The following is a 10,880-nucleotide window of genomic DNA, read 5'->3' on the forward strand; positions in this document are numbered from 1 at the left end:
CCGCTCACAGCGCCGCCAAGAGTGCCTAGATGTATGTCCGTCACGTGATAGGCGCGCGCATCAAGGTTAATGACAGTGCGTGCTCGGTGATAGTGCTATGTTTCAGTCAAGTGTTTTGCTTAAGGGGAGATTAATTTCCTTGCTATATCGCAAACGTCACTTGTGGAGGAGAGAGGAGAAGAGGAGGAGGAGGTAGAGGAGATGGGACCTAGTAGTAGTGATGGTCCAGAGATACCAGATCGATACCAGATCGATCCCACTCTGCCTACTCTGCACACACAGCGTGATGATGCGAAGTGAAAAGGGTGGACCTAGAAATGCAGCGCACAGTCGTTCAATTCACCAAAGCGGCGCTCTACACCCCGCCACACCTCGGCATTCCCCCCCCTCCCTCTCGTTTGCCTACCCTATCGCTCCGATCCAATTTCCTTCTTTCTTTTCAGGTCCGCCCGCCCGCCCACAGAAAAAAAGAGTGTGGGGTTAGGGTTGGATGTGCGCAATAGCTAGGTGCCTGTAGTTAAACCCCCGTTCGTTATTGCAATCAGCTCACCGGCTTTGCATGTAATTATTGCAATTCTAGTAACCCCCCCCCCCCCTTCCCCTCCAGGTACTTAGTAGTTAGGTAGACGATTGTTCGTTCCTTCCCTCTCTAACCTTACTCTACCTCCCAGCCAACCCATCCCGGCCCCCGACCAGAAAACCCGCATTCTGTCCCATCACCTACCTAACTGCTCTACTACCTACTACTACCACTGACTACTACTCTTCCTACTATTACCTACATTACCTTCCATATCGCTCACCCATTCACCGAGCATCTCACATAACCCCCTTCCCACCTTTGCAGGAAGTTACCGGGGAAAGAACCGTCCGTAACCCCCCCCCCCCCCAGGACGAACGTGTCTTGTAATATTATCATTGTTTTTTCCTGCGACAATCTCCCGACCAAACCTGCCGCCCACCGACCGCATCCCCCCCCCCCCCCCCGCGATTCCATCCTCACCAACCCCCACGATATAACACTCCTCCCCTTCCATGGATGGGGACAGGAAGCTGGTGCAGACTCTCCTGGAGCGGCTTTCGTCGAGGGTGAGCCATAGCGCCCGTTTATATTTTCCCCACGCCTTATCTCCCTTCCCTTCTTCTTAATCAGGACTGATGATTGATGGGGAATTCTGTAGCTCCCGAATCGGACTGGCGATGATCTGAATGATGTTAGACGCGATGATCTGGTCGCGCTGACGAGGGGGACGTTGATTGAGCTGGCGCGCAGCCAGATTGATATACTCGTCGAGTGCATCTCGAAGCAGTTGGAGATTGTGTCAAGGGTATGCCCCTTCTCCATTCATTCATGTCCATTTCTTATTTCCCCGGAATTTCCATTTCGTCGGGATCTCATCTCATCTCCTCATCTACCCACCCCCGCATGTCCCATCTTTTACTCCTAATCTGCTACACATATTCCCCCCCACCCAATGCCACAAGTAACTCATCTCTCCTACCTAGGGCTACGAAAACACCTCACCCCGCTCCCGCCCGCAACTGGTCCTCCTTACACAGACATACCTCGTTGAAATTCTCGCCGACTGCACCTCCGCCCATTGGGACACACTCGATCCCACACACCCGCGGAAATCACGCCGCCGTGACCGCGAACCGCCGCCTCTCGACGATTCACTAGCTAAACATGTTTTGGACTCACTAATGCGACTCACAGCGTCACCGGCTGCGGACACCGACGCTCATAGCATGGTGATGACCATCAACACCATGACATCTGCAGACACTAGACGGGAAAGGGGTTCAAATATGTCCGGATCCACGCACCGTGATTCGAGAGCTACCAATCGGGAAAACAGGGACCGAGATCGAGATAACAGGGACCGAGAGTCGGAAGTGGAGGCACCGCTGGACGGCCTACCAAAGAAGCCAACAGAGCTGGAAAGAGCAACCTACAAGGTCATTGAATACTTATCTGCGAGTAACTGGAATCTAGTATATCACACCTTTTCAATAAAATTGAAGACTCTACGGACAACAGCCGCAGACGACAGTGATGCGACTAGTCTATCATTCATATCGCATCTGCACCTAAACTCTAAAAAGCTCTCACTTCTACTGCAAGAGATTGGCGGATCTTTCCTCCCACTTAGGAAAGCACCCCAGAACACCCTTGCTTCATTGCTGCCAGAAACGATACAGCGATGGATTGACGCTCGACCGGGTGAATTTGTCGATCTTCATGTCGCAAACCGCCGTCTCGAAGGAGGTGCCGAGATCTTATTTGACCTTGCCACCGGCCTTGTGGACGGCACAAAGCGGCGGGGTATCCTATGGCCTCTGCAGACAAGTTTGGTGCTGCTCCTGCCTGATGTATTTTGGGTTCTTGAGATGCGGGGGGAACAGCGGGGAGGCAGTTTTGCGAAGAAGGTCGCGTTCCTTAGTAATTTAAGGCAGTCTTTAAGATTGCCAAGGAGCTCAGATATTGCTGCGTCTTGTCTCATCACCATTTGCCGGGCCGGTGCACTGTTTCCGGCGGAGAGCGAGAGTGCTTTGCTGAGTTTTGCACTGGATGTGCAGAATGATATAACGGATGAAATATTCAAGAGACAGGGGTGGGGAGGAGCTGCAATGAGTGTCCTTAACGGAACTAATGGCAAGGATGGAGGAAAGGATGAAGCAGGCGGAAGAGAGAAGGATGGAGACGCAGTGGATCGGGATATCATGATCAAGGCCTTTGTTAGTAGCGCAAGATTAAACGTGGAGAGTGTAGTGGAAGGACTTCTACCGAGATGTTTGGATAGGAGTAGCCCCGTGGGGTTCAAAGTCACAGTTTTTGCAGGAGTTGCAGTGTTGGCTACGCAGGTTGGTTCCTCCAATTCCTTTCTCATATCTTGGGTACTCTCGTCCCCCACGTGGGGTTGAGTGATGACCTGTGATTGAGGGCGAGTGCTAATTCATGTCTGAAACCTAGAGCAACGCCGAAGATTACAATCTTATTTATCGTGCTATTGCGCCCGAAGTTCGTGAATACTTTATCACTATTGCCGCCATGCGGAAAGCTCCCAATGGCTCACCCGACAATAGCGCAACCCGCCATAATAACTCATCTTCCGACTCCATCGGTTCCGTCGAGCTCCTCTACCAGCTTCTCGAGCTACTGAAAATCCGCCCTCTACTAATGTATGAGAACTTTCCGTGCCAAACCTCAGAGAGCGAGCCTCGGGACACGGATCAAGAATGGGAAAAACTAGGGGACCGCATTATTAATGCTATCCTACGACTGATCTGCGATGATGACGAGTTTGTGAGGAACTCGGCAGTCATATTTGCGAAACGGTTATTGAGCACCGAGGCATTCCAGGTTACAATGCGGCAAAACGGTAATCTTTGTTTATTGGCGTTCTTTTGGAAGGCAACGAGTACAGTCGTAGCGAGCTTGAGTAAGAAGTTATTGGACTTTCATGCGCAGGATCCAGGGTTGAAGAGCATGTTGGAGCTGGTGCATGGGTACCTTGAGACAAGGGTTAGTATCATCAGTAGTAGGAAGGAGTTCACAGAAGCATTTACAGACATTCCTGAGAGAACAATTGCAAATGTCTCGCTCGAGGTATCTTTTCTTGTCTTGCTTTGCAGCAGCGATCTTGATATCTGCTCAATTACTACTCACGCTATCGCTCTCCTATGCGAAGAAGGTCGTCTTACCGAAAACCCAGATGATCTCGCCCGCTCAAATCTCACAGTAATGCGTAATTTCCCCGTCTATTCTGAGCTCTCGCTCCAAACATTCCGAATCACCGGCCCCGTCGCATTCCAGAAGCGGTTGCGCAGACTTCTCACTAGAATGTCGATGCCCGGACCCGGAATCCTAATGGCGTGGGAGCAGGTCTTTCTTAGATGGCGGAGCTTGTGTAAGCATATTCTTTCAAACACTGGCTCCTTTGACGACCGCATGCACATGGAGTGGCGCAACTACAGTGGTTTCCTAGCGAGTGTCGCGGGATGCTGTATCGCAGATTTCCCACATCATGGGCGCGCAGATGATGCATCTTTGTCTGGGCTGCGATGGATTGATAGACTCGCGAGCGACGGGGATGGGATGAGCTTGTTGGAGAGATTCATGAAACAGTGTTTGCAGTTGCTACTCTGTAAACTCGTTTCCGTTCGAGAAAACATCCGAGAAGTGCTAGGCACAGAACTCAACCCGAGATTGTATCTGCAACTCTTTAGGTCTTTGGAGGTAGAGTTTAACTATATATTCGACCCAACAACGAAGGATACACAGACCGAGAACAGAACATTATTTGCGGAGCAAGCATGTAGTCTATTGAAGACGATTGTGGAGAGGATGGAGGATTCACAGGATATGTTCCTCACTGTTGATCTTGGAGCACTAACGTTGAGTCTGGCAAGGTATCTGGGGAGTTTAAAGGAGGATAATACTGCACTGAGGGTGAAGATCCGGATGTGCCAGCTTGTAGAGCTGGTTGCAAGGAAAAAAGAGATTGTAAACCTGAGGCAGGATATCAGAGTGAGGAACAATCTGCTGCAAATATTAGCAGGGTGGATGAGTGCTACGCAGAAAGTAAGTTCCCCCCCTACTAGTGGCGATTTTGTGGCGTGGTGGTATGACGCGGAGGGCGGTGACTGATGGGGTGACCAGGGTGAGGTATACCAGGGCTCGGGGATCCGCAAAGACGAATTTTTCAGATTGCAGAGGGACCTCGATAGGGCTTGTCTCAAAGCGTTGGTAAACCTGTTACATCGACTACCCTTACAACCCTCGGAAACGGCGAACGATACCGATGTCGTTGATGCAAGGAGTCAGATGTTTTGCTCGTATTTCACAAACTTTTTGGCGCTCCTTGATTCTACGAATCTTGGAGACGATAAAAGGCGTGATATGCAGACTGTCTCCCTTGCCAAAGACGATGCAAACAGTTTCCAGGAACTTGCGATACTGGCGTTGTCGAATCTCTTGAGCGCAAACGTGGACGTTGGTCTCAAGTTCTCTCTAGAGATTGGCTACCATGATGATGTGGAAATGAGAACAGCTTTCATGCATGTGCTCACAAATATCCTCACACAAGGTACTGAATTTGGCACGCTGGGTGATAGTGCAATTGGAGAAAAGTATGAGCGGTTGATCGATTTGTTGGTAAACGATCTACAATTTGCATTGGCACTTTGTGATTCGTGCCCCAGCAGCGAGGTTGACGAAATCAGTGTTGCACTGCTCAATATCTTTGATTCTCGGGGGTTGGGACTGACATTATTGAAGGAGCTGATTGAGCAAGAAGTTGCCAATACTGAGAGTGAAAGCGAACTGCTGAGGAGGAACTGCGTTGCAACGAAAATGCTCAGTGTATTTGCTAAATGGAAGGGAAGTGATTACCTCCGGAAAGTGTTGCAAAAGGTTTTGCAGAGGATAATCATAGCGAGCGATAATCTGGAACTTGAGCTGGACCCAGGACGAACTAGCAACATGGAGGAGATACAGAAGAATGAGATACAGCTGAAGTACCTCACCAAGGTCTTCCTTGTTGAGATCTGTAAGAGTACCAAAGACATTCCGAACAGTTTCCGGTGGATATGCTATACAATATCTTCCTGCGTCTTTGACCGGTTCCCGGAAGCAAAGTTTACCGCTGTTGGCGCCTTTATATTCCTTCGATTCTTTTGCCCAGCTATCGTGGCACCGGATAGCGAGGGCCTCATCAACAAATCTCCGAATAAGGAGATGAGGAGAGGCTTACTGCTTATCGCCAAGATTGTACAGAACCTTGCGAACAATGTGCTTTTCGGGGCAAAGGAACCGTACATGATCCCATTGAACGAGTTCCTAACCCAAAACATCTGTATTGTTACGAACTTTCTAAGGGAGATCTCAAGCCCGCCACAAACAGTTGAAGCCGTTGTTGCACAAGAGAGTTTTGACTTTGGGAGTAGTGTCGCGTTGCATAGGTTTTTGTACGATCACTGGGAGGTTGTGAGGCAAAAGCTGATTTTCCAGGAAAAACATAAAGCGAGGGTAAAGGGGGACAAGAGCTTTGATGGGCCAACGGGGTTGCAACTAAGTATAACGAAGTTCTCAAGCTTGATCAGCACGCTTGGCGCACCGCCGCTGGATGTGAGTTGGGGACGGCCAGCAGTCTCTGGAAGCATCCAACCAGCTTATTCAAGATATCAACACTTTATGCTGAGGAACAGTGGGAGAAGTGTGGAGAGTATTTTGAGCGCTAGGATTGTGTATGATGGCGGGGAGACAAAAGATAATGTTCCCGTCATCTGCTTCGTGCTCAGGAATATCAATGCCGGTACCATGGATCCAGATCTCCTCATCTACTGCTTCCTCAAGATCGCCTCAAGAATTTGGCACAAGAATTTTGCAGTATTGATCGATGCAACCTGTTACTCTCTTAGCAACGAACTCCCGGATCAGGTCTATAAGAAAATCAACTCATTGATGCCTCCAGACATGATCAAGAATTATAGCCGCGCTTATATCTACAATATGAATAGTGCTTACCGCAAGTTTTTCCGGCGGCAACTCCGATATGCAGTCCGAGACGATACTCATTGTTGGCATCCAAGCAATATCGATTTTATCATGCTAGGATCCGTCTCAGAATTGCAGCAACATTTCAATTTGGGGAGTTTACACTTGCCGAAAGAGACTATGAGCTTTTTGAGCGACTCTAGATATGTTTTCCATCACATCACGAAGCTCAGCAAGACTAGAGGGAAAATAGATGTTGTCTTCAAGGTCGGTAGCCAATATATTCAGATCACGCCAACAGCGAAACAGGAGATTGTTGCGGCACTTCATATGTTCGCAACTGTAAACGACATATTTAGACTCACCGATGTTGAAGAAGCAAACCCTAGCTTCTACACTGATGACGAGAACGCTTTTGGGATTAAAACGGATAACGGAAAGGTCCCGATGTATTTCACAAGCCCGAGGAAAAACGATATTCTTCAGACGCTCAAGACCAGCAAGGCTAAATATAGTAAAGACAATAAGCCCAGTAAGACGAACGAACGCACGATTCGCCCAGAGGATGTGCCGGGGACATTGTTGAATATTAGCTTGATGAATATTGCGAGCTCTGATCAGTCGCTGAGGTTGGCGGCGTACAATTTGTTATGTGCGTTATGCCAGACGTTTGGATTTAACCTGGATAGGCCATTTGTGAGCGCGAAAGGTAAAATTATAGGCTCTTGATTTGATTAATATTTTGATCACTGACCGCGCTAGGCCTGAGTATCCCAATGGACCCGGTAGCCCTGATTGTTGGAGTGAGTGAAAAACTAGCTGCGAGCGAGCCACAATTGACATACGACTTTATGTCGGAATTTTTTGTTGGTTGGGAAAAGACACCTCCACAACAGCGGCCCCTCAATATCCTGTATATGGTTCCGTGGCTGTCAAACTTATATTCTCAGGTTCTCATGAGTGGTGATGACAGCGAGCGGGGAAGGGAGAGACTTGCTACTATCGCTAGGAAAATGATAGATATCACCGTTCGGGAGCCAAGGCTGTATACGACATTCCAGCAGAATGCTTGGTCGGTGATTAGTAAAGACGAAGGATTGCTGGATGTCTTCTTAGATGAAATGGTTAAAACTGCCTTGAATTTCGGCTTTGGCACTGACGGGGCTGAAACAATCGGGTCTATCGCGTCAAGCTTTGGCACGCTAACCATCAGGGGAAAGATAATCATGAGGATCCGAAAAGCAATTACCAAGTCCTCGCTAAGGCCAACCCGCCACCTGGTTGATAACGTTGTATGGAGCGAGATCTGTGTTCTCTTGCGTGTATGCCTTGCGATATCATTCGACAGCAGGGTTCAGGCACAGATGTATCTGCCTGAACTGTTCCATATTATCACGATGGTGGTCAACTGCGGGTCAATCCTAGTCCGTTCAACGGTTCACAGCTTGCTCGTTAACACTATCCATTCGATATGCGTTTCGTTTCCTCTAGAGGAAGTAAAGTTGACGGAGCTGAAGGCTATTCTTACGAACTTATCGAGCCCAAAACTATGTTTGCTGTTTAGTTTAAATCGACCAACATCAAGGGATCAGGTGACGATTCAAGATCAAAGAACGGCGGAGCCGACGACTGCTACCAGTATGGAGCAGATTACGAACTTGTTGCTGGAAATAGTGTCGATCGCTGCACCGTCGATTGGTGAGTTGACTCTTAGCATATGATAAAGCAATAATTCTAACGGATTGTAGATATGGCAAATATCTGGAGGGCACGATGGATGAGTCTCGTTGCGAGTACCGCCTTCCAGACAAATCCAGCAATCCAGTCAAGGGCATTCTCAGTGATGGGCTGTTTGGCGAGGGAGGATGTCGATGACGATCTTCTCTACCAGGTTCTTGTTGCGTTGAAAAACTCACTAGCAAGGTTCCTCCAAGAAAGCAATGATCACGAAATGTTGACCAGCATCGTAACGAGTCTCACAAAAATGATGGAGAACCTCTCGCCATCATCCCGTTACCTCCTGCAACTTTTCTGGCTAGCAATATCGTTGGTCCGTGTTGGGTCTGGACTGATCTTTAATTGTTCTGCTGCGCTTCTAGAGGCAACTCTGCGTACAATTGCTGCATCAGGCGAATTCAAAAATAATCGCATGGTCTCCGTTCTTCTCCTGGGTAAGCCCACCGTTGAAGAAGCCACCAACGCCATCGACGAATTATATGGTCTCCAATTCAATCAAGACTCTTTCCACATTGCCGTTGCCGCAACACTCGCCAAAGGACTCCAAGATCCATCGACAAAACCAGCTGCTCTCCGTACGCTGACAACGTTTATGGAAGTTGTTGCTACCAACACCCCAGAGAATGTTAGGTGGGGTATTGACATACCTGTTCCGCCGTATTTGGCGATGGTCTGCACTCGTGCCACCAGTATTGTAGAGTTAAAAGAGATTCTTTGGGTTGTTGGCATTGCTCTTGATGGGGATGAAACTATCGAGGCGGAATGCTACAATAAGTTGGGACCCCTTCTCGACGGGATGAGTGAGCAAAACCTACTCCTCACCGGAGTCTTGGGCGTCATCGATTTCCGATCCTGTGAGGAGAGCATCCAGCGGCAAACTTTATCCATCTTTACCATGCTGGCTAGGCGTAGGCCCGAGGTTCTCCTGCTGCTATATGATCACCTATTAGATCACCTCGATGACGTACTCAGTACTTCGCACAGCCCAATGCTTCTCAAAGAAGCGAACACACTCATGTGTGTGACCTCTGCCGACCCGAGATTTGCAAATAGAAGAGATTCAAAGGAGGCACTTGCCACGTTCCTAGATAGATGGGGGCTGGGTGGAATATGGTTCTCAACCAGCTTCAAAACAACAAAGGATCTCGAGAAGAGATGTGCGGGGCTTACTATCAAATTGATTGAGGTGAGTATCGTTCTACCGGGATTCTTAAGCTAGGACTGAGACTGATTAAATGGATTTAGTCGATTATATTATGATCGACTGAAAGTTGATGGCTTGATGATTGTAACGATACCGAAAGAAATGAACTAAGAGGGGATGAAGTAAGCAGTAGAGATGGTGATAGTAGTAGTTGTGGCCTTGGCGGAGGGATGGCAAAATTGATCTTTATATCTAGGCTTTCTTGGAGTTATTTTTATCCTTTTTGTTATTTTGATTTTTTTTTGATTTGTATTTGTACGTACCTTCTTTTGCCCGCCGATTTCCATCGTATGTTTTCTTTTTCTTTCTCTTCTGCCTTTCTTTCTTTTTCATAGCATGGGGCGTTCTTTGCGAAAGCGAATCGGGTATGGAATGGGATGGGAAGGAGGCGATGGTGGGGGTTAATGAGTTTAATGATATATTACAAAGTTGGAAAGTAAGCCGTGTGTATATAAATGTAAGTAATTTTTGGTTAGTTAAGACGTACTCTGGGAGCCACGAGAATGTACCTACATGTAGGTTCCAGATAGTGATGCACATCCAATTCTCAACCAAAAATCAATACCTCTCGCAAGGGGCATTTCAGGACAATATGAGGGCGTGGATTATTTCCATAAACAAAAATCTATGATTGATCTGTCTCTTGAATATTTTTGCTGCCTCGAGCTCACGGTGGCTCGTTTATATAAAACTATAATATACTTTGTACATACATATAGGTACAAGCTATGTACATGTAGTACATACGTATGCCATAGCGTCCTGGAGATACAGGTGTGTTATAATAACCTCGTCCCCGGACACGGTTACATGCATACACCTAACCCGTGTCGTGTGACGACCAATCACGAGGCCGCAATAAAGAAAATACATGAAATAATAAAAAATACTAAAGACTAAGTTGTGGGATTAGGGTGATTATCACGGTTTTCTAAGTGCATGGCCTAGCGTTATTTTTATAGCTAGAGATTGGACCCTGGGAAAGCTATATGCCATTACATAATATATGTGGTTAATCCGGTTAGGTGTTCTTTAGAGTGATACCCTGTGACGCAACCAACAGCCCTGTTTCTTACAGACAGGATATTTTGTCCGTCGCAAGTAGGGAAGGAACCGGGTCTTATGGAATAACCCATTATCATTATAATCTTTTTTTCCCTAATTTTATTCTCCTGCTTCCATTGGACCTAGAATATAGAGGGGTGGCTCAAAACAGCAGAACTTGCTCTAATTATCCCCTAGTTTAGGCTACATGTATTGTACTAACAGGATCTTAATAGCCCCGAAACTCATGATACCTAGATTCTTTCTTCTGCTTTACTTTAACAGATGCACACATGAAGCTCTTTAACAGTAAATACAAGAAGTACCTGACAGTGATTTGGTCGGTCTCTCGGGCTAATCATTTCTCTTTTGTGAAACTACTTTCTACCATTTATT

The 10,880-nt window shown here is 47.4% G+C and overlaps 1 protein-coding gene across 1 annotated transcript; it reads left to right on the plus strand.

Moving 5' to 3' along the window:
* Positions 1-1,035: 1,035 nt before the first annotated feature.
* LAJ45_07115 (uncharacterized protein) lies at positions 1,036-9,496 on the plus strand (the record flags this gene model as incomplete). The annotated part of the gene is made up of 8 exons (XM_046116674.1): positions 1,036-1,089; positions 1,182-1,328; positions 1,507-2,865; positions 2,975-4,585; positions 4,664-7,208; positions 7,262-8,197; positions 8,248-9,422; positions 9,482-9,496. 8 exons carry the CDS (start codon positions 1,036-1,038, stop codon positions 9,494-9,496), a joined length of 7,842 nt encoding a protein of 2,613 aa, XP_045970076.1.
* Between the last annotated feature and the right edge of the window lie 1,384 nt (positions 9,497-10,880).

The sequence above is a fragment of the Morchella importuna genome (genome assembly GCF_003444635.1).
Source record: "Morchella importuna strain M04M26 chromosome Unknown Morimp01GS022, whole genome shotgun sequence".
Lineage (NCBI taxonomy): Eukaryota > Fungi > Ascomycota > Pezizomycetes > Pezizales > Morchellaceae > Morchella > Morchella importuna.